General features: G+C 34.4%; 1 protein-coding gene across 3 annotated transcripts in view; it reads right to left on the bottom strand.

The window, feature by feature from the left end:
• Positions 1-1,302: 1,302 nt before the first annotated feature.
• VAMP4 (vesicle associated membrane protein 4) overlaps positions 1,303-27,846 on the bottom strand; it is a 35,162-nt gene continuing 8,618 nt past the window's right edge. For 2 of the 3 annotated variants that reach the window (XM_069065586.1, XM_069065585.1), the window contains exons 2-8: positions 27,222-27,346; positions 25,616-25,662; positions 23,799-23,849; positions 10,107-10,207; positions 9,069-9,148; positions 3,284-3,335; positions 1,303-1,903 (exon numbers count right to left, since the gene is read on the bottom strand). In XM_069065586.1, coding sequence (XP_068921687.1) covers positions 1,875-1,903; positions 3,284-3,335; positions 9,069-9,148; positions 10,107-10,207; positions 23,799-23,849; positions 25,616-25,662; positions 27,222-27,287 — 426 coding nt within the window. In that variant the 5' untranslated portion in view covers positions 27,288-27,346 and the 3' untranslated portion in view covers positions 1,303-1,874. The remainder of the gene's footprint in view (positions 1,904-3,283; positions 3,336-9,068; positions 9,149-10,106; positions 10,208-23,798; positions 23,850-25,615; positions 25,663-27,221; positions 27,347-27,846) is intronic. The other variant, XM_069065587.1, reaches the window with a different exon arrangement.

The raw sequence follows: 27,846 nt of genomic DNA, 5'->3' as shown, positions 1-27,846 counted from the left end.
CTACTTAGGATTTCTAATGAAGGGAACTCACTATCACCCAAGACATCCCCTTCCACTTCTAAATGTCTGTCAAGAAGTTTTTCCTTACAATGAGCCAAAATTGGCCTAAATTAGCACTGCTGTTGTCTTGGGCAGAGCCATTAGCTGCTTTAGTAAAAATGCTTTATTTCTTGCTTTTAAATGTAAAGGTAAAATAATTTGCTTTTTTCAGCAAAATCCCAATCCAAGTTTCTACCAGTTGATATCTCAAAAAGATAAGGAAGCCAGGGAACATTCCATAGCACACAGACATTTATCTCTGGAATTAGAAATGGTTCTTAAAAATGCTATTAGCAAATTATAAAATGTAGCAATCATATTCAGTATTTTCATCACTTGCAGGTGTCTTAAATATCACTTAGTCTGCTTCCTCTCTTCATGTCTCCACTCTAAACAGAACAGCTCTTCTTAGTACTGACCCTATAGAATCAAATAAAATGAATTCTGTATTTCATATATTTTGTAGCAATTCCCTAAACAAGTAATCTCTAGACTCGTTTTATTAAATATTGTCATTTTCCATCTCATAGCTTACTTTATATTTAAAATTGTGCTTTCTAGACACAAAGATGCACAGACAAAGCTGCTGTTAATTCATTTAATTTGCATTGTGGAACTTTGCCATGCTTTTAAATGGATTCTGTATTTTCTTTTCAGCTTGCATGAAAAACACAACTATGTTGGCACAACTTAGATTAAGCTTTAAAAAAAGAATCCCATAACCTGTCTTTAATTATTTATTAAGTGAAAATAGGTCAAAAAAATGTTAAACTTTCAACATGAGCCAGCGTGTGCTTTTTCAGGTTCAGATGATCCCATTTGTGGATTACTCAGGCTCTTGGGGACTTCTCCTAGGTTCTTCTGCTTGCCTTTTTGGCCATCTCAGGGAAAATTAGCACATCTACCAGAAGAGAGATGGTGAACAGGCAATGGTAGTAAAGTCAAAGCAACTAATTTTTGTAACTTGTTATCAGCTCTGGAAAGTGGGTTTGTTGAGGGTAAATACTGGAACAAATTGAGTATCTATGGATTCCCTTTACTCATCATCTCTTAATTTCTCTCCAATTATTACTGGAGGGAAATGAAAATTGACTTTTTTTATTGCAATGTGCCCACATGTAGGAGTCATTATTCCCAAACACTCCACTGATGCTCTCCTTTCCTTCAATCTCATTTCCTGCTTTAATTGTGCCAGACTGTGCTTTAAAATTGATCAGAATATACTACTATAGCCCCAAAGTTAAAAAAAAAAGTTGTCACAAATTCTACATACAGGCAAAATAGGTTTACTGGAATGTCTTTAGTCACAGTTGAAAGTAGCAGTATTGAAAACATTAGTTTCTCCATAAATATACCATTTCCAAACCTAATTTTTTTACATGAGAAAAATTATACATTTTGTAATCAACTAAATGGTTGCCATTCCTTTTCACATAGTGTTTCATCTCTTACCCTATCCCTGAACGTGATGCAATAAATCCCAACCTCTCTAGTTTACAGTAGGAAATTGTGTTGAATTATAAATATCATCATCAATGTTTAACTCTATATACAAATAATGTACTGGCAAGTATCTAGTTTCAAATTAGGTTCCTATAACATGGCAAAGTAGATGTTTCTGCTTTAAAATAAATTAATGAGAGCATATTTTGGTGAAGGGGAGGAAGCTAATCTGGAACTTGTCAATGCTCCAATTTGAACTGGACACTTGCCTTTTAACTTCTTGAGAAAAAACACTTTTGAAAGTCATATACATATTTCATTAAATTATGCAGCAATCTTCTTTTTATTTAATTGTCCCAGAACTGTTTTACTGAAGATCTCTGGTCACCAAATCAAGTCCGATATTTCAGGACAATAGGAACTATAAGAGAGAAAAGAAAAAACAACAGTATGTCAATCAGTTAAGGTGCATTTATTAAGTGTCTACCACATGCCCAACAACTGCAATACAAGAATAAGAAGTTCCTGCTCTCACAAAGCTTACATTTGATTGTGGGAAGACAATATATAAAACTACAGATGTCTACAAAATGTAGATATATGTGGACATCTGCAAAAAGCACCTATAACAAAAGGCATGGGGGGGGAGGTGGGGAGAAACAGAGGCAGCTAGGGGAAAGAGGAAAGGTTTATATACAAGATAGCACTTGAGCTTAGTTTTGAAGGAAACTAGGGATTCCCAGAATAGCTGATGAGGAGAAAGGCATCCTAAGCAAGGGGACTGGCTAGTGCAAAGACCCAGACGTGGGGATGGGAGGCCAGTCTGGTTAGGCCATAAGGTTCATGCAGGGTCTGGAAAGATACATTAGGGCCAAATTACAAAGCACTTTAAATGACAACTAAAGGAGTTTACAATTGATCTTAGAAGTAAGAGGTAGTCACCTGAGTTTAATGAGTAGATAAGTAACATCTATGTTACTTCACACCTATGCTTTACAAAAATCCCTTTGGCAGCTATGCAGAAGATGGAATTGTGTAGGGAAATGCAGGGAGACAAATCAGACAGCTACAGCCATTGTCCAGGCAAGAGGCCTGTATTAGGGTAGTTGCTGTGTAAGTGCAGAGAGGTATTCAAAGATGGTGTTGAGGTAGAAATGACATGACTTGGCAAAGTGATTAGATATGTGGGACAAGTCAGAGTGCATAAAATTTGACATGTAAATGCTACATTTGGCTATCTACCTTTGGAAAGTGAAATAGAAAGTGTGGCAAAGGTTTTGGGGTTGTTTTTTTTTTTTACTTTTGTCTTTGACCTTATCCAGCCAAACAGGAGATGTTATACACTAATAAATAAAAATTCTAAATAATAATTCTTCAAAAGAAATTTCAAATTCAAAAATATCCACAAAATCCCCATAAAATAGGCATGGACAGCAAAAAATAACCTTGTTGAAGGTTATAATGGAAATATATTTAACTTTCTTGGTTAATCTTCAAAAAGACAAAGTCTAGATAATTAAATACATAAAACCATCAAATATAAGTATCAACAATGAAATGCCTTGACAATATTTAATCCATTCTTGAATCAAAGAACATTATTTTCATTCAGGGAACATATGAAGCTAAGCAGGAGTGTGGAGTCAATGCTTTGGTCTAGAATACAAGGCTGCAAGTCATATTTCTAACTGGATAAATGACATTCTTTTAACTTAGTTTTACTACATCAACTGGATAAAAATAAAAAGCAAATTAAACTCAACTCAATAAATATTCTCCAACAAAAGCTATCAATACTCACTGATAATCACCAGCAAAAGGATAACAGCTACCAGAGCCATGATGGCCTTCATCTGCAACACAACAAAAAGCATAGAAAACCATTAATATTTGCTAAAAATGAACAGGTAAGCTTTAAAAAAAAATCACAGTGAAATCTCTGTTAACTAGAATGCCCCAGAAATGGGCTGTTTTTACTAAGTAAAACTGTTTTCAACCCATGTTGTTGAAAACTTGTGTAAAATGTTTTAATTAGCAAGCATACTGCATACTCTGCCTTAATACAGTACTCTGCACAAGGCTGAATTTTACAAGTCTGCAGAATCATTATTTTAATTCAAATCCTCCTTGTAGAGGATTGTGAAGATTGAAGATATGATTGAAAGGGTAGGGGAATCCTTGGTCCTCAGATGAATGAACTTAATCCAGTTCCAAGGAAGTATGAAGAGGAATGTTATCTCCATTTGTTTTCATGGTTGTGAAAATGCATCATTTTAAGCTTTTAACCATAATATCTTAAATAGCCCTAACGGTGCAAGGGTCAGGTGAGAAGCCATAAAGGTCTGTGTCTGGGAATCATTTTGTCCCCTCACTGTGTGCATTGTTATGTCTCATTCTGAATCTCTATCTTTCTATTAACCTCCTTCTTAGTATTTTACCACATTCTTTTTTAGGAAAAACTGAAATATATATCTTCCATTATTTGTGGTCATGATGGATTAAAATCTTTTCTTTTTAAAAAATAACATTTTATTTTTCTCCAACTGCATGTAAAAACAGTTAATATGATAATTTATTAATTACTATTAAAGTGTTTTAATTTTAAAGACAGACTAGTGGAAAATTAATTAATCTTTTTTTTCCATTTTGTTTTTACTCCTCAAATTCTAAAACTAAATTAAGATTTTTAAAAATTTATGTGACTTTAGATGAATTCTATTTTTACTCATTTCATTTAAAACATTTCAGATAAGTGGTCTTGGATAAAAACAGTCTCCTTATCCTTGTTTGAAGAAATTAAGTGAAATCCACACTGACTTCAAAACATTCTGAGGAAACTGATTTTTTTTAAAAACTATATCTTTGATATGAGTGAGCTTAAGATATTTTGCCTCTTTCTCCTAAAGTTGGAGTGACAAATATTTGGATTATAAGCATATCCCCTAGATGGTTTCATGAAAACATGATCTTATACAGTATGTTTAATGAAGACATAGCATAGGAATAATGTTATAAATGGGAGATGTGTTACTGTGCAGGTAGCACTACGGCTCAGGACCACTAGAGGAGAAGAAGCACATTTCTAGACATTGTAGATGACCACTGCAAAGACATGGAAACAGCAAATGGGGGGTTGTATAATAGGAAGAGCAGGAAGACCAGTTTACCTGGACCTTCCTTAGAAGGTATAGAGAGTGATATACAACAAGGCTGGAAAAGTAGCACAAGACTAGATTGTAAAGAGATTTTAAGTGCCAAAGAAAGTACTTTGACCTGGGAACCTCTTAAGTTTATTGAGTAAGTACATAACATAGTCAGACCTGCTTTAGGAAAATCATTTCTCCTAAATGACTGTGTCTAGAGGATGGATAAGGGTGGGAGCCTAGAGGCAAGGAGACCAAGCAGAATAGTATTGTAGTCATCCAGGTAAGAGATGATGAAGGTCTGAACTAGAGCAGTGGCTGTGTGAAGAGAAAGGAGAGGAAATGTTTGAGAAATGCTGCAAAGGTGGAATTAGCAAGATTTAGCTGCTGACCAGATACAGGGGGTGAGGGGGAATTGAGTTCAGGATGACACCAATGTTGCAAACCTGGGTGAATGGAAGGGTGGTGGTACACTCGAGAGAAACAGAGGAGTGGGGGGGGGGGTATGTTAATGGCTAGCCTAGGGTGTGGTGAGATCCACAGCCTCAACCCCTCAATACATGTGCATTTGAAAATGTCCCACTGATTGTGAAATAACTAAAAATGAATTTATAAGCTGATTTTTTTAATGACTTCAAATAGAAGCCCTTAAGTAAGAATTTCAATTCCCTTCTCCATGCAACTTTTGAGAAAGGCAAACTTTTCCTTAAAGGGTATTGTTGAAACCATTCTTGAGATCTGATTGACTTAGAGGAATCAGGTCTTGGGCAGTTGGCATTACTTCCTGGTTAGTGTAATCAAAGTAGCCCAAAGAGCTTCGGTCTAGATTGGAGGCTTGGCTAGCCTACTGTGTGCTGGGAAGCACAGAGGCAGGTGCTCTTCAGTCAACTGAATCAACTTGTGGTATCTTAGATACACACAGGCTTATAGAATAGCCTTCTTCTGCTATGGGTAACTATATCTCCTTCTGCTAACTGCTGAGTATCTCATATTCCAGTATTTTTAATAGTATTTTATTTTTTCCAATTACGTGTAATGAGAATCTGTAACATTCATTTTTTAAATAAAATTTTCAGTTCCAAATATTCTTCCTCTATCCCTTCCTTAAGATAAGAAATTTGATACAGGTTATACATCACATTCAAACACTTGTCATGACAAAACTACTCAGGGGCGACCTGATATAGGGTCTCTTTATATGCATTAGAAAATGTCTCATTGCTTGCTTAATACTGAAAAATGAATTTATAAACTGATTTTTCTTGATGACTTTTTAGAGGTCTTTCAGCAAAAGTGTCTGTAAACAATACAGAGTAGTTCACACTGAACAGAACATATCTAGCTATAATCAGGCAAAAAATGGTTTTTCATGCCACAAATTGTAATCCCTCAGGACCTGACTGAATCTCTCTTAAAGACAAATTCATAGCATTTTAATGGCAATACATTCAACATTCTGTTGTATATGTATATGTGTATGTATGTATGTATATCCAAGACTAAAATGAATTAGAGTACAGTCCTGCAGATCTTTGATTTAAATCATTATAACCAAAAAAAAAAATGCAGAAAGCCAAGCCAGTTGGAAACAATCGCCATGTTTGGGGACTGGGGCTTACACAAAAATACTAACTTAAGTACTTTGACATTTTTTGTCTGAACACTAAGCTGGTATGGAACAAAATTCTAAGAGTTTTATAACCTTACCCAAAAGACATATCATAAAGTACTGTCAAGTTGTGCTAGATTCAAAATTCAGAAGATAGGAAAGGAAATTCTTACATAACTTTTAAAACACTTCAATGAATAGTGTTTTCTTCTTGGAATATACAACTCTGCCAGGGAATGTCTAAATGCAACAATAGTAGTATTGTATCTAATGTGTGTGAGAGAAAGCAAAAGGGGCCAATTTAAACTAGGAGTCAAAGTTTGGGGAAATGGAAAAAGAAATTTAAAAACTCTGTAATCGTTTTTACTTATTTTGTAAAATTATTTCAGATTTATTAAAAAAAAAATCTTTCTGAATCCTTCCTATAATGCAATCCAGTGGAATTCGATACAATACAGACAAATCTTGAACTCTGGGCAAAGGGTTTAATCACTAGTCCTGGATGGATAGAGCTTGCAATAAGGTTTCAGTTAAAATAATCAGATTTAAAGCTAGAAGATTAGAGATCAAAAAGTAAACAGTTTCATTTTCCAGATGAGAAAATGCAGATACAAAGAGTTTGTGTAATCTTCAATGAAACCTTGCTTACTTGAAAAGGACACTGAGGCTTTAGAATCTCTAAATAGATACAGAAGCAATGGTGTAACAGCACAGAGTTCTTGTAGTCAGAAAGATTTCGGGCTTAGGATCCTGGCTCAGACACTTCCTGTGTAACTTCATTTCACTGAATCTCAGTTTCCAAAAATGTAAAATGGTGACATTAATATTTATAAAGCCTACTTTACAGAGTAGCTGTGGGGCTTGAAGAGCAATGTATATAAAACATGCAACAAAGAGTTAGATGAACATCACTGTGGAAAAAAAAAGTATTTTCACAAGGTCACAAAGTTAATAAGTAGCAGGCCTGGATTTAAGCCTAAATCCTTTGGTTCTAAACCCCCTGATCTTCCTACAACATTATGCTGTCTTTACTGAAGTTTTTAACATATGCCTTGATGATTATATCAAGTGAGCTGTATTTCAGGGAAATAACTACATATAAAGACAAGTTTGCCAAATATTCATTTACAAATTATATGGTTAAAAATAATGAAAAGGTCTAGCAGAAACATTCTCTTGATTTTCTATGCTTAGAAGAAACACAAATTTAACTCACTTTTCTACTGATAATCTTCAAACTATTAACTAAAAAAAAAAGTCCACCTCAATAAATCTTCAAAATTGAAATATGGTTCCATAGTTTCCTGCCTTTCTTAAGAAGAAGGCAGAACTTGTACATACTTAAATATGGATTATCTAAAATTCAGACTAACCACAGAAGCCAGAGCTGCCTTGGGTCTGTAGCTCACATACTACCTTAGGTCGCAGTATTCTCTCCCCAGATGGATCATTCTCCCTGCACCATCACTAGAGTAGTTAGCTGAAAAAGCAAGAGGGATGGAGAAGTAGCTCTGATGGAAGACTAGCAAAGCAAAATGCCAGTCAGGGAAGGAATGGGCAGAGAAAGCAGAAAAATATTGCTAATTCCAAAAATGAGATGTGTCCCAACAGACACTAACTACAAAAGGAATGAATCTCTTAAAGTTCTCAAGAAAGCCAAGAATGACAAATAGGTCAAGGGGAGAAGTAAGGGATTTGCTACTGTGAAGTTTCAAAGTCATCATTTAAGCATAAAAGAAGTATTTTTCCTCTAATGCTTGGTAGTCACGCTAAATTAAAGAGGTATGAATGGTTCACATCAAAATTTCTGCAGGAATGTCTCTGTAAATATACTTTTCCCTGTTACAAATTTTTGTGAGACTGGCAGAATTGGCTGGAATGATGTTGGATACTTAGATTTTTGTTAAAAATGAATTTGCAAATAATTGATTTCAACATTACCTACTATTTTTCTTTTCTGTTTGTTCATTTAAAATAACAGTACCATTTTATCCCATACTTTAATGGAATGTTGCATTTTCAGGTGGAGGACTACAGATTTGCAATATTTCATATACTGCCAACAAGATCAATGTTGTTTTTGCTGAACTTTTTTTTTCTTTTTTGATCACTGATATGAGAGGAGAAATAGATATATTCAGAAATGAATGTGATATTAAAATAAAAGGCATCAATTAAAAAACAGGGGAAGAGGATGAATGAACAAAGAATCCTGATGAGGACCTGTAGAGAATGGCTGAGAATTGTTATGATATTTTATGTGTTGAAATTAATTTAAATATAACTAAGGTTCAGTTCATTGTGGGGAAGTTAAGTTGGTGTAGTGGATAGATGCCAGGCCCGGAGTCAGGAAGACTCATCTTCCTGAGTTCAAATCTGACCTGAGACATTTACTAGCTGTATGACCTGGGTGATTTAGCCCTGTTTGCATCAGTTTCCTCATCTGTAAAATGATTTGGAGATGGAAATGGCAAACCACTCCAATATCTCTGCCAAGAAAACCAACAACTCAGTTCACTCTACTGAATATTCAATATTAAGTTTTTAATAAAAAGAAAGACCCATTCTTAATTCTGTAAATGGTCTTCAGAGGAAAGGCACAACATAAAAAACCATGAGGGCTACAGCTTTCTAATATAATAAATCTATCTAGAGAAGAGAAACTATTGAAAAGATACGGTGAAGTATATTCTATAAAAGAACTGTGCAGCTCAGCTTTTGAAAGCATTCTTGAAATATCTTTGCTTCCCAGTGCTTCAACAGGATTTATCACACCTTTTTTACTGCTTTACTTCATTACACAATGATAATCCACCACCTTCCCATGTACTCACTTTGCATCCACGCCACCACATTTGTCTTCGAAGCTGTTTAGATCTGTTGCTAAAAGCTGTTGCATTATCTGATAAGCTTTCTAAATCATAAGGGAGACAGAGAACGATTAAAAGACACAGCAGAATATCCTTATCAGGTCACACAAGGACAAGAAAACATCAATTTCTAGTTCTGCAAACTTACTCTCCCTAATCATAAATGTAATATCATCCCCAAAGAAACATTACAGTATCTATTTCAAATAAGAGAATTTCAAATGATTATGGTTTGATTATGTTGTTAATTTGCATGAACTAGAGCATAACTTTACAAATAGGGGATTAATAAGTGATTGCTAAATAAACGAATGACTACAAATCATTCCCTACAGGGGCTAACTCTGGGGAGGAAATGTTATTTAAAAGTTAAGTGCCTCAAGTGTTTAAGTGATTAGGAATTTAGACAAGAAAATGATTTAATTTATAGCTAGAGAATGCCAGGAACTAAACTGAGCCAAACCAATAAATTTTAGAAAAACAAACAAGTTTCTTGTTCAAACAAATCTATAAAGGACGGCCTATCTACCAATTATAGAAATAAATACCACATAAGGAGGAAAATTTGTGGGTAAATGAAGGTAACCAAATCAGGACTAGCAAAACAAAGAACATGAATAGCAGAAAATCTTGACAGATTGTCTTACTAAGAAGTAACTAGTAAGCAGAAGCCTCAGACTCCTTTAATTACCCAAAATAGAAAGCCTATCAGAATTCTAGAAGAAAAACTCTTAGTCCAAAGATGGTTTTTTCCCTCAGCTTTAATCTCTGCTTTTTAGGAGATGATCAAGTAAACACTTGACAGGTGAGTTGCATGGAATAATGAAATATGAGGGATCAGTAAAAGTGTTTTATTTAAATGTATAAACATTTTACTTAGAAAAATGTTGGCAATATAAAACCAATTCTTAATTTTTAAGTTATTAATGCTAATGTTATTAAATCTAAAACACCAAAATAAGAATAAAAGTAGTATTAACTATAAAAAGAAAGTATTTGCACCTGATTTGTCTTGTAGTTCATCCAATCTCTCTCCTCTTTCAATCACTTTTGTAATATTCTCTTGCATGACATCAATTACTTCATCCACCTGATTCTGTACACTAGATTAAGAAAAAGATATAGAGGACAAAAATGATTTATCCTAGAAATAGAATTTTTTCTAACCACCAACTGATAAAAATACAATAAAAGCTCAAAACCCCAATATTATTCATATTGATAGACTCTAGTATAGAAGTGGCAAACACTGGGCAAAAGCGATAAAGATTAAAAATGTAAGCAAGAAATATTTAACAAAAGAAATAAAAGTAAAATACAAAATAGATGATGTTAATTTATGGTTTTCTAAATCAACATGCAGTGCAGAAATCTGTGTTCATTACACCGTTGCTCTATGATATTAAGTTATATACTCTGACACATCTGTGATCTCAATGACAGGTACTACCTCCAATGGTGCCCGTTATAACCCATTTGTTACTCTCTGATCTTGTACAATGGTGTCAAACTCAGATAGAAATGGACATATTAATTTAAAAAATATTAATAGAAATTGATAGAAAACATTGATCTGCAAATCTTAATAATAATGACTTCTATGTGAACAGATAACTGAGTTGAGCATCCACAAGGTTAGTTACTGTAGAAAAGATAGCAGAAAAGATAAAAACAGCATAGGATAACTCTAAAGATGAACTCATCCAATCAATAACTGAGTCTTTAAATATTACAATGTATAGTACTAAGCACCACAGGTATGCAGTGGCTGTATCAAATACAGACTTGGTCAATACTGCTCCCTTAAAGATTCAAAAATACTTAGTTTATGATTAAAATGATATTGCTTGTGATTATAGCAGCTCCATCTAAACCTATTTAAAAAGCTGTCGACTCATCACCACTATTTCTTAGAGAAGATGAAACAATACAAAAGAGTCACTATGATGAAGAGACTAAGAGAATTTATAAACTGGCTTAGCCAGCTGATCTTGGGAAGAGATGGAATAATGGTTTAGAGCATAAAGTAATAAGCAAAATATTATTGGAAAGGATGAAAAATTGCAAACAGTGCTGCCTCATTAAAACAGCAAAAAGTGATTGAGGGGAAGACAAGACTAGTTAGTTCTTAGTACAGGACTCAGCTCATCCCAACAGAAGAAATTGTAAAGAAGCTAACAAATTGACAAAATGGAATGGTCTGACCAGAATTTCTGTAGCAATCTATTCTTAGAGACATAGCAGCTGAGAGTACTACATTTTAACTGTTTCACCTTAGTACCCATGGATCATATGAAGAATTGGCAATGATGCTTAAGATGCAGACATTTTAAGTGGGGAAAGACCTGATTAAATATGTACACAGAAAAAAATCCACATAATGGTCATGTAATTCTGCCCGGCCCCCTGCTCCTGCCCCCAAACTCTGAATTCACTGGTGTAGTTTCTCGGGGGGGGGGGGGAACTCCCCAACCAATACAAAATGGTACCATTTCTGTAATTCATAGCCAGAGAGTTGTCTTGGGACACATAGGTTAAAGGACAGAGTCACACCATCAAAAGACTGTAAATTAATGTAAAGCAATATTGTTATTTTTATTAGCATCGGCTAATCATTATAACTGAATATTTCTCAATTTTTAAAGTTTTCTTTTCTGTAAAGAGTGTTTTGCAGTTGTATTTATAGGACCACAGATCCAGAGTTAGAAAAGGCTTTCAGAGGCCATCTAGATCCAACTCCTTCATTTTTAGAAATGACAAAACTGAGACCCAGTGAGATTAAGTAATTTGCCCAAGGTTACACACAGAAGAAGTGGGATTTTAACTCAGGTGCTCTGGCTCTAAATCCAGTGCTTTTTCCATTCTGCATTCTATTATTAATTTGATACCCATATATTTTACACATTTTAGATATTTCAAATGGGATTTCTATGAACATTTCTTTCTCTATTTTGGGGGTTTAGTAAAGCTTTTATTTTTAAGATGTGATCTTAATTGGTTTCGTCTCTGAATCTAAGATTTTCCAAGTACAGTGCTGTCATCTATAAATAGGCTTAATTTTTGTCTCTACTTTGCCAATACTTGCCTTTCATTTTGTTCTAGTCTTACTGATGTGGCTGGCATTTCCATAACTATGCCAAGTTATATTTCTGTAACTATGCTGAAGAGAAAGCATTCTTGATTTATACGTTGTACTGAGAAAGTTTCTAGCGTTTATTACAAATAATGCCAACTCTTGATTTAGATATAGGCTTTTTTTTTTTTTATCATATTGAAGCATTTCATTCCTGTGCATTTAAGAGTCTCTAACACAAATGAGTGCTATATTTTGTCAAAAGTCCTTTCTATATCTACTAAAGTAACTATGGTTATTGTTTATATGATTATGTTAATTATTTTCCAAATTGGAACTGATCATGCTTACATCCTTGGCAAGACTCAAAATTCGACTTAACTAAATTATTTTCTGACTATAATACTGTACTCTCTTTACAAGGATTTACTTTAAAACCTTGCATCAATAGTTATTTGTGAGAGACTGGGCTATAGTTCTCTTTTTCTGCTTTGTCTTCCTCTGGTTTGGGTATCAGGATTGTGTTTGTCATCTCAAAGGAGTAAAGGAAAACAAATTTTGTGAACTGTTTTTTAAATATCTGATAGGATTTGCTTGTAAGTATATTGGGCCCAAGGGCCCCCAAGCCCCACCTCTTGGCAGTCCACTTATGTCTTACCTTAATTTTTCTTTCTCTAAGATTAGGTTAAGATCTCTATTTCTCAAAATGCTCTAAATCACTATTGATTAGAGAGATGCAAATCTGAGGGGATGTCCATCAATTGGGGAATGACTGAACAAGTTGCGGTATATGAATGTAATGGAATACTATTGTGCTACAAGAAATGATAAACAGCTTCAGAAAAACCTGGGAAGACTTATGTGAACTGATGCTGAGTGAAGTGAGCAGAACCAAGAGAACACTATACACAGTAACAGCCACAGTGTGCAATGACTGATTTTGATAGACTCAGCCCTTCTCAGCAATGCAAGGACCTAAAACAATTCCAAAGGACTCATGATGGAAAATGCCATCCACATCCAGAGAAAGAACTATGGAGCTGGAATGCAGAGTGAAGCAGACCATTTTCTTTTTTTTTGTTTTTTTTTTCTTTCTCATGGTTTCTCCCATTTGTTATAAAACTTATGGAAATAAATATTGAAAATTATAAATAAATAAATTAAACAACAGATATAAGAAAAGTGAAAAATATCTGTATTTCTCAAGGCTTCTAATCAAGATGATTGCCTGACTGCCCAACTCTCACATACCTACTCTTGCAAAATTCTGAATTTTATACCTGACCAAATAATGATCAAGAAATTCAAAGAGGAACTACTTCTTCTACCCTAGAATTGCACAAGAGGACAGCCAGAAGCCAAAGGAAAATAGAAAAGGGGGTCACATGTAACGGCACAAGTACAGCTTTGCAAGCCTTCTGCTCAGAATTAATTTCTCTCTACACTGTTCTGCATTGCCTTTCAAAGTTGTGACTCTGGGAACTCAAAGGCTTTACCAGAAAAGTACAATCTTCAAGTCAAGGAAGACTAGCAGCCCACGGAACCCAAAATGTGCCCTCCTTCCTAAGTTACTTTCAAAAGCCATCTATGTAACCACTCAACTCAGTTCTTGAATATAGCAAAGAAATGTGCCCACTTTAAAAGCGGGAAATAGCAAAGTCATGTAATAATTGTAATAATTTATACAAAAATTCTGAGTTTTATGCTTTATATGACTTAGAAGAGACTCTACGGAATAACAAAGAAAAATCCAGTAGTTGTATTTTATGGTTTATGTAACTTTATGTTAGTCATTACCCTCTCCCAAGCAAACTTATTTGTGGCCAATGAACTATTTTTTCCCCTTTTTCTTCTGGGAATATTTGGCAAGTTTTAAAGTGGGAAAAAATATCCTTGCCTACCACAAGATCCAATAAAACTGACCTAAGAAATGACTCTCACATTTCCACTGCAAATACTGAAGTATTTCTAATTTTAATAATTTCTGGATAGTTAACTCAACCACTTGTGCCAAAAGTGGTATAGAAATTCACAGTGGGGGAAAAGATCTAAGAAGGATCCTGAGGATTGTCTGGCATGCTTATTTTGCCTGCCTGCTCCCTCTCCCTCATCCATGGGGGGAGTGGCGGGTGGGGTTTGGGGGGTGGAGAGTGAAATGAATGAATGATGGAAACTTGACATGCTACTTCTAAAAAGAGACCCTTCCCCAATCTAAGCCCAGAACTACAACCAGTAATTCTGGTATTGAACCAAGCACAAATTGGGGGGGGGGAAGGGAAATGTTGAGACACCACTGTTCACAAGGCTGCCACTGAGGGAAGATGGGGAAATTATGTGGGGGCTGAGGAGCATAGTAGATGAGGGTGGAGAACTCGACTCAGTTTATATTTTAGCTTTCCTTGTTAACTTCTCACTGACCTCAGTCAATGCTAAGGCAGTGAACTGTAGAAATTGCAGATCTCCAGTCATAGAAATTCTCTACATTAAGTAAGGGTAATTTCACCAATCAATCAATAAGTCCAATCTGCTGCCAAGACCTACTGATCTCACCTTTGTGGCATCTGTCAGCTATGCCTTCTTCTCATTCATCCACTAAAGTGATTTTCCCGAAGGGCAGATGCCATCATGTCACTTCCCCCTTCTCAGTAAATTCCAGTGGCTCCATATCACCTCTAGGACCAAATACAGAGACCCTGCACTAATGAAATCAGGGGTCCATAAAGCAAACTGGACAATAATTTTAGCTATTTCTACCTGCTGAAAGGATCTATTTACTTAATGTCCTTTTTCAAACTAGTACAAAGCTCATCACTTCACTCTAGTTAACAGCTCCAACAAGGTTCACAAGTCAACCAACAAGCATTTATTAAGCAGTTACTATGTTCCAAACTGGCAATATGCTAAGTGCTGGGGATACAAAAAGAGGCAAAAACAGTCTCTGCCCCTAAGAAATTTACAGTAATTCTAAAGGGGGGAAAGAACATGCAGACAACAATCTTTTTTTTTTTTTCAAAGCAATCGGGGTTAAGTAACTTGCTCAAGGTTACACAGCCAGTTATTTCTGGGTGTGGTGCTAAGTATCTGAGCCCAGATTTGATCCAGGTCATCCCGACACTGGAGCCGGTGCTCTTACTCGCTGAGTCACCTGGCCGCCCCTAAGCAATTGGGGTTAAGTAACTTGCTCAAGGTTACACGGCCAGGTGTTTCTGGGTGGGCACTAAGTGTCTGAGCCTGGGATTCGATCTCCAGGTCTTCTCAACACTGGAGCTGGTGCTCTTACTCACTGTGCTACCTGGCCGCCCCCAGACAACAATCTTAATAGATTCTTCACAAGACTCTTCACGTGATTTTTTTTAATGTCTTTTTGCTCTGCAGTTAGTGTTGCTGAAGAACCCAAGGGGTGTCCTCTTTGCAAATGAGTGTGGTGGCAAAATGATATGATCAATTATCCCAAGAAATTAAGTCCCTTGTTGGCTTTGGCTGCACAAAGAAGCCAATTCTGTCAACTCCTCTATTTGCTTTTTCAAGCAATCCTGCATTTCATCTTTTGGTTTCATCTAGTAAAATGCAGTGCTGATATGGGTCAGTTTGTGCACTGTTATGCCAACTCATTGGTTGTTGGACAAGGATCTCACTTTTAGAATACCAACAGTCTTTATAGATGCCTAAAAAAGGTATGATTCTTAGTAGCCTCTGTCTGCTTTTCCACTGTTATATAATAAATGGAAGGTGTTGGGAATATAAGATAGAGGTCAACTTTGCACTTTGTTTCATGGGAGGCCATGGCCACAGAATTAATTACTTACTGGCCAGTCTCCTGGCAATGAGCCTCTCCATACTTAGGCTGACCTTGAGAAAGAAAATGGTTTCTTACCAGGACTATATTTGAAAACTTTCCAGTTTGGAGGATCCTGGAATAGCCTTCAAGAACTAGGGTCATCTCTATCAAACTATGAAGGCATCATAATATGACATTTGTAAACTTATCGGTCAAAAAAACTTTTATTAGTTAAAAGAATAAAGGTTTTCTAAATAGCAATAGAGTTTACATTCATCAGAACAAAAAACTTAAGAGAACAATAATGTTGTTGTTCAGTCATTTCACTCGTGTCTGATTTTCCATGACCCCATTTGGGATTTTTTGGCAAAGATACTAGAATGGTTTGCCATTTCCTTATCCAGTTCATCTGACAGATGAGGAAACAGAAGCAAACAGGGTTAAGTGGGGTGGCTAGATGGCACAGTGAGTAAAGTGGCGGCCCCAGAGTCAGGAGGACCCAAGTTTGGTTCTGGCCTCAGACACTTAACACCCACACATGTAACCTTGGGCAGGTTACTTAACCCCAACTGCCCTCCAAAAAAAGGCAAAAAAACAAACAAAAAAACAGGGTTAAGTGATTTGCCGTGGGGGTCACACAGCTAGGAAATGTCTGACACCAGATTTGAACTCAGGAAGATGAGTCTTCGTGATTCCAAGCCCAGTGCTCTATCTACTATGCCACCTAGCTGCCCCAACAATATTTTAAAAACAGTTTGTTAATTATGATATTTCCATAACATATAAGGCCATTTCATAGGGTGATTTATCACCAATGTTAATTTTTCTCAGTGGGTTCTAGTGACTTTTTTTGAGTTGGATGATACAATTCAGAGTAAGAAGAGAGAAAACTGGTGTCTCCAGAGACAATGACAATCCCCTCGTTTTCTTTACCATGTTAAATAGTACCATAAGTTATAGTCATATAGGAAATATCATATATGCCATAAAACTTTAAAAGGATCATAGATTTATAACTCAAAGAAACTTCAGAGGCAAGCTAGTCCAGTCCTCTCATTACAGAGATGAGGAAACTAAAGTTTAAAGGTTAAATGTCTGCCCAAGGTCACATGGGTGATGTCAGTGGTGGGATTTAAACCTAGTTCCTTTCACTCCAGGACCAGTGTTCTTTCCACTGTAACCCTGTGCCCTTTCAGTGTAGATTGTTGTTCCCTGCTAGGCTGAAGCAATAAAGTATAGTAACTCTGCTAATTTTATCTGATTTTCTCTTCAATTAAGCACTAAACAGAATTTAATTGGCAAAATGGTACTTTTGTATTATAAGGTAATAATAATAATCAAATTTCCTTTCATTTTATCAAAATTGCCTATGTAATCTATTTTCTCTTTAGCACAATGTCTGTGGGTATATACCTTAAAAAAACCCAACACTTCATCATTGAAGCAATGCTTAACTTCTCAAAATGGCATCATCTTGGAAGAGCAATCAATAAACATTTATAAAAATGTATTGTAGTCTCAATCTAGACATAGAAGGGCTGCATAAGGGGAACAGGAGAGGAAGGGAATAAGCGTTTACATAATACCTGGTACTGTGCACTTTACACTGTACACTTTACAAATAACTCATTTCATCTTCACAAAAACTCTAGGAGGTAGGTGCTGTTATTATCTTCATTTTATAGCTGAGGAAACTGAGGAAAACATAGGTCAAGTGACTTGCTCTGAGTCACACAGTGAATAAATGTCTGAGGCTGGATTTGAACTCAGGTCTTCTTCTGGTGTCACCACTCTATCCATTATGCCCCTGAGCTGCTCTCAGAACTCCACAAATAGAAGCGGTCTGATATCAAAAAGGGGAAAGTTGTGTAAAATTAGACGAGGACAATTCTCATTAAACAGTTGTTTAATAACTAAAATACTGACTGCTGAAACATCAAACATATGAAGGTGAGTAAGTTTTGACCTTTGCAGGTCCTGTTGGCAGAAATCTGGTAAATGTGACATCATGCCTTCATTCAAGTATAGATAAAAATGTTAAACAACACAAAGCCAAAAATAGAGTTTCCTCCCTGGGCCACTCCACTGCAGGAGTCCTTCCAAGGTGAAACCAAATTCCCTAATGGCTACTCTGCAGGTACAGCAATTCAGCCAATCTCTTCTACAAGAATAGCACAAGAGACTTCATCAAATATTTTGCTAAAATTTATATATCCTCTATCCTCTGTTCTTGTTGATTCAACAGTCTGTTTCTGAGAATTGTTTCCTTTTTAAGATGGTCACTAACCATTACTTTTAATTATACATTCAGTTATTTAACCAGACTAGGCAATCTCATTGGTCTATAGCTGATGGATGCAATTTTCTTCCCTTTTTTTTCACATGGGCAATTTTTACTAATAATAATGACCTTTGTATAAGTAAAATATTATAATATAACAGAGAATTTATAGCATTTTAGAGCTGGAAAGAACCGTAAAAATCATTTAGTCCAAGTTCATCACTGAGGAAAATGACACCAAAGTTAGCTAAATTATTTTCCATAACATGAATCAATGTGTCAATGTTAGGAAGCAAACAAGTCCAGATTTTATTAATCTATTTTGTTTTTCCATGATTTTTATTTTCCCGATTTATCTTGCCTCCCTCCTCCCAAAAAGTCATCCCTTATATAACAAAGAATAAAAGAGGAAAAAAAACCCAGCAATACAATAAGTGTATAAAAAACAACATATCAAAAATGTCTGACTTCATATACAGTATTCCATATGCACATATTTCTGCAGAGAAGCAAAGGGAAGTGTCTTCTCCTGTCTCTTTTTTGGAGCTAAGTTTGGTTACCAATGCCCTTTAGTTCCAATATGCTCTCAAGTACAATGCAGTGTCCATATAAGCTCCTCTGTATTTAAAAAAAAAATAAGACAACTCGATTTCAATAATTTTTCTTCCTTTCCAAATATTTTTTGCCTAGACTTTTACTTACTAACAAAAAATTACTTCTCTTTCCAGTATAACTTTTTAGTATATTACCATCTTTACTAAGACATAAAAAACTCTGTCACATTATTTAAAAGAAACAACATTCAAAGGGCTAAAAATTAAATGAGTTGGTGTTTGACCTTTTATTAAGTAAATTTTAATCACAAAGAATCTGGAGTTGAGCTAAACCAAATGTTTAATATTGCTGCAGTTAATATTTTTAAAATCTTCATTGGAGAGTTTATGCTGAATTTTAGTACGATTTTTCAAAATTCTGAAAATACCAAAGTTTAGAAAAAGTACTAAGTGTGATTTTTGGTTTAAGATATGAAATCCATTTTAAAATTCATTATACTGTTGGTGGAATTTTAATCATCATAAAGTTACTAATGAAACATTACTTCTGAGCATTACATGAGTCAATGTGTATGAAATAGTTCTAAGGTAATAAATTCATTGAGAGTATGTAGCATAAGAACTGAAATATCACTGAGACAATTCCAATATAGTAAATACACTTGAACATTATCATCAGTGGGAAAAAGTGTATTATGTATGTCCCTTTTAAAAGACAAAGAATATTTAGAAATAACAGGGCTGTCAATTGTAGAAGCCAAATTAAATATTTTTATTTTATAACTTTTTCCTTTGGCTCAACACACCCTTGCTCTCCTTTTTCTGTAAATTGTGTTCTTTTGTATCCAGGAAGATGTTGCTTGAAAAGCAGTATAATTTAATTGACTCTTAGGTAACCCTTAAGTTATGCCTTCATGTATAATTCAAACACTGGAAAAATTTAGAATTAGCAGTTATACTGACCCCTTCAGTTGGTTAAAAACCACCTCATAAAATCAGCAGCTTTTCCCTAATTAGTCAACTGTTTAATAAAAGTACGGGCTAATATAATCTGCCAAAATGAATAAGTAGTTTTAATTTCACAATACAAATAATTTTTTAAATTCACATAATTAGCTTCCATTGGAAAATGTGGCATGTAATTTTAGGTAATGATACAATCACTATGAGATTTAAGAAGGCAACTTTCATTGAAGATAAAGGGCAATATAAGCTAATATTTTTTAAAAGTCCAAGTACAGGGGAAAGACCTGAGATTTTCACACGAGGATGTATTTAGTTAGAGCATCCTGGGATCAAATTGTAATTTATACTTCTAAAAAAAACTGTTAGGATACTATTGACTACATAACTAGAGTCACAATTTTGCCAAGAGAACAAAAATTTAGTAGTTGAGTATCTCCTTAGGACCATACAACTTTCCTACAGCTGGAGCAAAATACAAATCAATCAATAATCATATATTAAGTATTAAGTACTTCCCATGAGCCAGGCCCTGGCCTCAGTGCTGGAGATATAAAAAATGGTAAAAACACAGTCCTTATTTATTTCCAAGGAACTTAGGTTATAAAGAAAATACCACGTAAATAATAAGGTAGATACAATTATATACAAAGAATACATAGAAGGGACAAATGCTAAAGAAGTGAGTGGAGTTGTTGAGATGATGAAGAGAGTTTCTAGTGTTTTCGTTTGGTGAGGGTCCATGGTACTGGCCTTTTCAAACTTTTTATTTGACTCAAAACAATTAATCTGGAGGAGAAGAGTATTTGAGAAAAAGGGCACTAGACTTGTATCACAAGACCTGGTTTGAGTATAAAGCCCACCATGTACTAGCCTGTGATTCTGGGTAAATCATTTAACCTCTGAATCTTGGTGTCCTCATCTATAAAATGGCAATAATAAAACTCTCTCAAGGTATTCCTGTCAGGATCAAATGAAATACTTTTTGTAAAGTAGATTTTTATTAAACAAAAAAGTGCTCTTTAACTATAAAGTATTAACATTATCTTAATTGCCTATAATAACTCTATCCTGTTATCCTCCAAAACACTCTCTACCTTGAGTAGCTCTTCAGCTCCCTTCTATGGACTTAATCATCTCTGTGGATAACACTCAAATTGACAGCCATCCTTAATCTCCAACTAACCTCAAGTCCCACATTACCAACTGCACATTAGACATCTTTATTTGCAGTTCCCATAGCCACCTCAAATTCAACATGTCCAAAACAACTCTTTCTCCCAGTCCCAATTTTCCACTAAATTTTCTCTATTTCTGTCTGTTCTTGATCATTTTTCTAGTCACACAAATTCACAACACCGGCATTAAGCCTTGATCCTCTCTTTTTATCCCCTACCCCACATCCAATCAAGTGCCAAATCACGTCAAATCTGCCTTCAAATTTCTTGTATCATCTCATATGCCATTGTCTTCACTCATACAAGGATAGTGATATGGAAAAAAATATTCAAAGCACAGAATTATTAACATTGTATTTCATAAACTAGAAAACAAATTATTTAAGGAGAAAAGCTATTATTTGATTTTTTAAAAACTGCTGGTAAAGCCAGAAAGCAGTGGCAGAAATTAAGCTTAGATCAATATCATATGCGCCATTCCACAATATATTTAAAATGAATATGTGACCTTAATATTAAAGAATATACCATAAAAACATTTAGAAAAAATGCAAACTTGGGGTGGCCAGGTAGCACAGCAAGTAAGAGCACCAGCTCCAGTGTCGGGATGACCTGAAGATCGAATCCCAGGCTCAGACACTTAGCACCCACCCAGAAACACCTGGTCATGTTACCTTGAGCAAGTTACTTATCCCCAATTGCTTAGGGGCGGCCAGGTGGCTCAGCGGGTAAGAGCACTGGCTCCAGTGTCGGGATGACCTGGATCAAATCTGGGCTCAGATACTCAGCACCACACCCAGAAATAACTGGCCATGTGACCTTGAGCAAGTTACTTAACCCCGATTGCTTAAAAAAAAAAAAAAAAGAAAAGCAAACTCTCTATTTTTCACAGTTATGGGTAGAAAAATGTATTCTTAACCAAACAAGGGATAGACGCAATAATAAAAAATATATAACTGTTTAAATGAAATTGAAAAGCTTTTGCAGAAACAAAATTAATGTATCTAAGATAAAAAGAAAAGCAGTCAAATAATAAAAGACATCTTTGTATCAAATTTCTCAGATAAAGGTCCAAGATACAGACAACTAATACATATATAATGTATGTACATGTACAAATATATGAATGTTTATATATACACACACTCAAAAGCATTTTCCAAGAGATAAGTGGTATTCTTAAAATGAGAACTCCAAATTATTAACAACTACATGAATGTTCCAATTCACTACTAAAAAGAGAAATGCAAATCAAAACAGCCTTGAGATTTTTACCTTATATCCAACAAACTGACAAAGATACCAAGACGGGAATAGTCAGTATTGGAGAAGATATAGGAAGATGGGCACACTAGTGAACGACTGGTGGAGCTATAAACCAATTCAACTATTTTGGAAAGCAATTTGGAATTATGCAAATAAATTGCCAAGGTATTCATACCCTTTGACCCAGAGATTCCTCTTCCAGGCTTATACCACAAAGAAGTCATTTACTAAGAAAAAAACTCCTACATACACCAAAATATTTACAGCAGCACTCTTTTGTGGTCACAGAGAATTAGAAACAAAGTAGATGCTCATCAGTTGGGGAATGGCTAAACAAACATTACATGAATGTAACAGAATAATAAGAAATTAATATAATGAATACAGAGAAGCGTAGAAAGACTTACATGTTCTGATGCCGAGTGATACAGTCAAGAAAATGATATTCACACAATGTACACAATATTACACAAAATAATATACAGTAAATAGTAACTTCCACAATGTAAATGGACAGAACTACAAAACAATCAAAAGTAAATATTGCAAAATTACAAAGAACAAGCGTGGCCCCAAAGAGGAGATATGAGAACATACCCCTACTACTGAAGAGGTTAGAGGTTCATGGGAGTATAATATTGCATAATTTTCTGACTATTTCTATGTATTGATCAATTATGCTGGCTTTTTTTTCTCCCAATATTTTTTTTTTAATTTGGTGACGCAGGATGGCTCTCTGGGAATAGGAAGGGAGGAAATACTGGCAGAAGTTGTATTGATGTAAAAAAAATATCAATTAAAAATTATTTTAAAGAAAGAAACAAAATATTAACTATGGCTGGAAGGGCCCTTAGAGGCAGCCCAAACACCTTATTTCATAAATAAGGAAGATGAAGTTCAGAGAGACTTATTTATCTAAAGTCACAGAACTAGTTAGTGATGGAGAAATAACTGACTTAAAAATTCTTTAAATGTATAAAATATAAATCCAATATCCTGCTAATGCAATTCTGAAAGGGAGAACTAAGATCTCAGATTTTTAAAGGAATAATGTTTAAAACATCCAAGGAAGTTCTTAAGACGCCTCATCATGGTATGGGAGTAGCTCTGGTTCTCAAATGCTATGCCAGTACAGTGTAAGCTCTAGTAAGATCTGTCAAGTAGAAAGGCTTTGAATATAAACTCTAGCTCAAGAATGAGCCTAGATAAATTTGGAAACGCTTAATCAACATAAGGCTGGCCATCAGATAAGGACTTTTTTTTGTTGTTAATTAAGATGTAGCATGTGTACAGTTATACCATTGGAAGGAATAATCACACTAATGAAATCATGTATCTTTGATGTTTTAGAATACTGTTTGAAAGCCGGCCTTTAACATATTTGTCTGAAAAAATCATTTGTTTAACCTAGTGATCTTTAAAAAAAAAAAAATCACACACCTGGAATTTAATTTTTTCAACACTAGTAAAATGATAATCAGACAAAACTTTGTGAAAATACTATTGATTAGACTCTTACAGCACAAGGATGATTTAAGTCAACATGGTTTCATCATAGACAAATCTACATCATCTTATGGATAAATACTGTAGGAACTTACTGCCTAATTTTGTCATTCCGAGGTCCAAATTTTGGTCCAGATGGGCCCCTTCTGAAATCAAAGTAAAGAGTAGACGTTAACAATGATTATTATTTTAAAAGACAAAATCTATAAATGAAAGCCTTATTTTAAGTATAGCTAAGTAATTTCATGTAGTGAAATAGCATTTTACTGGTACATCTGGAGTAGTACCACACTTAATTTATTCTTGTACTTCATTCATATTCATTGCTAACCCAATCTTAGACAATTCATATTAATGTTATCATTTCTAGGGAATTAAAGGCACATAATTATCATTAATTATTCACTGTTGCTTCTAGTAAATGGATTTCAAAACATCACAAGAAATAAATCAAAGAATATCAGTAACTGTAAAAGAGATAAGCTGAGCAATCATAAATATGCCCTAGGAAAAGGAAAATTCACCACTCATTTTTTTCAGTCAAAAAATGCTAGATGGCAGGATTGTGTAAAGAAATAATTCTTTCCAAAGATTAAAAATTTTACAATATGTTATATTTGATAACTAATTAGCATGAAATTTACACGACGGTATGAGAGATACAAATATTGCAACACTTCTCAAGTTATCTCTTTAATATACTCATAGTGGTGGCAGCTAGGTGGTGCAGTGAATAGAGCATCAGCCCTGGAGTCAGGAGGACCTGAGTTCAAATCTGGCCTCAGACACTTAACACAAAAACTAGCTATGTGGGCAAGTCACTTAACCCCAACTGCCCTCAAAAAAAAGAGCAAAAAAAAAATTTACTCATAGTGTATCTCATCTTAACTATTTCTTAACACTGGATATTACAAGTAAATGTGGCAAATTCTAGTGGACATGTGGAATATTGGGTATTACAGGGCTTAAAACACAGCCAAAAGCTCACCTTCATATACCAACATGATTTGTACTACTGAGGAAAAAAATCAGAAACAACTTGGTGATGTTCACTGTACATACCTATATAATAACCTCAAAAAAAAAAATTTTCCATAGCACTTTATCCATTTCACTTCAAACTTAGACATATCAGATCTATCTTTCTTTAAAACTTCTAGTAAGGCTTCTCTAAACCATGCACTCCTTCCCAAAAGAGTCTCCTCAAGACACTTTCAGAAGATGGTAGAATGAGAGTTGCAAGGGTGAAAAGCTTCATCTCTCTCTCAAAAATAACTGAAGCAACAATGAGAAACAAAACTGCTAAAAATTCAGACAAGAATATCTGAATTTCCCCCAAAATGAGTGAATCAAAGAGTTCTAAAATAAGATAAATAAGTTGCTCATCAACTGAAATAAAGGCTTTACAGCACTAGAAGCAAAGAATATAGAAAAAGAAAACAACACACAATAATTTCAGATCCTCAAATGGATTTCATATTTAAGGAAGAATTAATATTACCAGAAAATTACATATAGAAATAAATGTATAGCAATTTTTTTAAATCTTGGGAAGAATTGATTCTGCAACTGAATGGTCCTAAAGAAGTTCAGAAGAAACTAATTTTAAAAGTTACTGATATGGAGAACAGAATAGAAAATTTGAAAGTATTAATAGATAAAATCATGAATTGATTGCAAAATATTAATCTTCATAAAAACCAAATGTTTTGAACCTAAGGCTACTCCCAAAAAATGAGCAACTGAAAAGTACAATGGTAAAATAAAAAAGTTCTAAAGGTGAGAGTGGCAAAACTAAAGGAAGTAACTAAAATATGTACTAAAATTAAACAATATCAGTTTGCCAATTATCCCCAAAATGTGACAGAACAGATTTTATTTCTATATAGCAAGAGACTTACAAAATACTTACAGAAAAAAATCCTCTTCCTCATCTGAATCTTCTTCCAAAAGATTTCTCTGCAAAATAAAGCATATAATAAAATGAGATATGGTACAACTGCCTTTCTAGAAAATGCAACTTTATTCTTTAGCCTTCAAACTTTGACATGTCATGCATCACAGATATGAGTCTAAAATTTAAACAAATTCTCCTATATCTCCCTGCACTGAATTAAAAATTAATATGAGTAAGAAAAGAGACTTCAACATATTTCTTTGTAAACAAAATTAATTTTTAGATGCTTGTTTGATCTCTATGGTCAATTATTCATTTATATGCAAGTATCATTTCTGAAGACTTTATAGAAAACCCTTTTCTCAGTTAACACCCTAGTTTGATATGTTCTAGGAAAGAAATTTTTTTCCCTTTTTTGGAACTTCTGTTTTGGAACTGCCTTCAGAGCCTTTAATACATCTTTTAGAAAGAAGATCCTTAATGGCGAAAAAATTTTATCTTTTGAAGGTTCATTTGATATTTAAAAGCAGCCAAGTTTTCTGAGACAAAATCCAGTGGATGTGATTTATCAGAAAGCTGGATATTTTTTCTTTTTTATCTCAAACAAGGTATGACCATAAAAATCGCAAACTTTATTTTCTGAGTCCCTAAACTTTCAAAGACAATGTTCCAAGGGGAAGAATTCACATGTTTTAGGAAGTGTGGGAAGAAGCAGTATTAGAAAAAGTCTATAGCCTCAAAAGATAAACCACTTTAAAGGACAACACTCTTTTTCATAAAAGCCTCTAGTATACCTGATTAAAGAAAAATAAGGCATACTTTTAAGTCACACTTCAAAGGAATGATTTTTTTTTAAAGGAAACTGTTAACTATTTTCTTGGAAAACCGTATTGCTACTTAGTGTTTGGGTGATATATCTGGACCCAGATAATTTTTTTAAAAACAGACAATTTTTTAAAAACAGATAATTTAGGTAGTCACCCCTATGCAGAGCCTTTGCCCTATAACAATAGATAAATTAAGAGTTTAAATTATAAAAACAGCAAATTGTGCATGCATACACTAAAAGCTTCTTTTTAATGTTTACTTGATAACAAAAATTACAAGGGCAGCACAAGGTTTGCTTTGTTGAGCTAAAATCTCTGCATGATAAGGACTTCAATCAGCCAGGTGGATCAATAAAAAGAGATAAATGAATGCCTTCATTTCCTCAACAGGAATTTAAGTGCCTGCTAAAAAAGTAATCTACTTAACAATCCATTTCAAAATGTCTACTTTTAAAATGCTTCATGATTTTTAGTACTGTTCTCAAAATAGACTAGTAATTTAGGTATTACATAATCTGCTTTTAAAAATTAGGTAATTATATACCTTTTTAAAAAAACTAAAGAATCTATCAGTATGAAATTATGATGTTAGCATCTCAGTTAAGGAATTCATTGCTGGTGGTAAAAATCTCTTTACATACATACTTTGTAATGTATACCAATAATAGATAAAAAATTAATTAGCATAGTTAAATACCTTTAATTTTGTTCCCTAGACCAAATGACTTAAATAGTAATAATAACAACTATTATTTTGATTTACTATTTTTTAAAGCTTCTTACAAAGAACTTACCCTTTCACTTTTCACGGAACCAGTGACATCATCATCATTTAGGTGGCGCTTGAATTTAGGAGGCATCTTTATTATTCAAAAAGTTGTTTTCCTTTTCCCAACTTTAAGCGGCAGATATAAACCACCTTAAAGAGAAAAAAATCAATGTGTGTTGATGAGTTCAACTGATGTGAAACTTTTAATTGCATCACAGATTTGATGGAGTAAAATCCGAATGTTTAGAAGACATTTTAACATTCACCCAATTCTTCCCTTGTCCACAATCTTGTGAATGATTTTTTTAAAATTACTCAGCTTTCAAAAATTATCTGGTTCTCTCATATGATAATTAATCCCAAACTCGCATTTACCATCTCTCTGTCCCTCCATCTTATTCTACTGCTTCTCATGTCACTAAAATGAAGACATTAAATTTTTAGAGCTGAATGGGATGTTAGGGATCAAGGAGGCCAGCATTATTATAGATCTCGATCAGGAGTTCAGACTTGATCCAAAATGAGCCTCTTTCCTGTCCTGGGACCTTGTAACAGTCTCATGAAGCCTTTCAGAATCCTGTGCAAACTCTTAAGGGAGAGAGAAATATATATATATATATATATATATATATATATATATATATATATAT

The sequence above is a fragment of the Petaurus breviceps genome, unplaced genomic scaffold, assembly GCF_028583685.1.
Source record: "Petaurus breviceps papuanus isolate PSGF00001 unplaced genomic scaffold, PetGlider_PUasm1.0 90692, whole genome shotgun sequence".
Lineage (NCBI taxonomy): Eukaryota > Metazoa > Chordata > Mammalia > Diprotodontia > Petauridae > Petaurus > Petaurus breviceps.
This window is presented reverse-complemented; position numbering and strand designations above follow the sequence as displayed.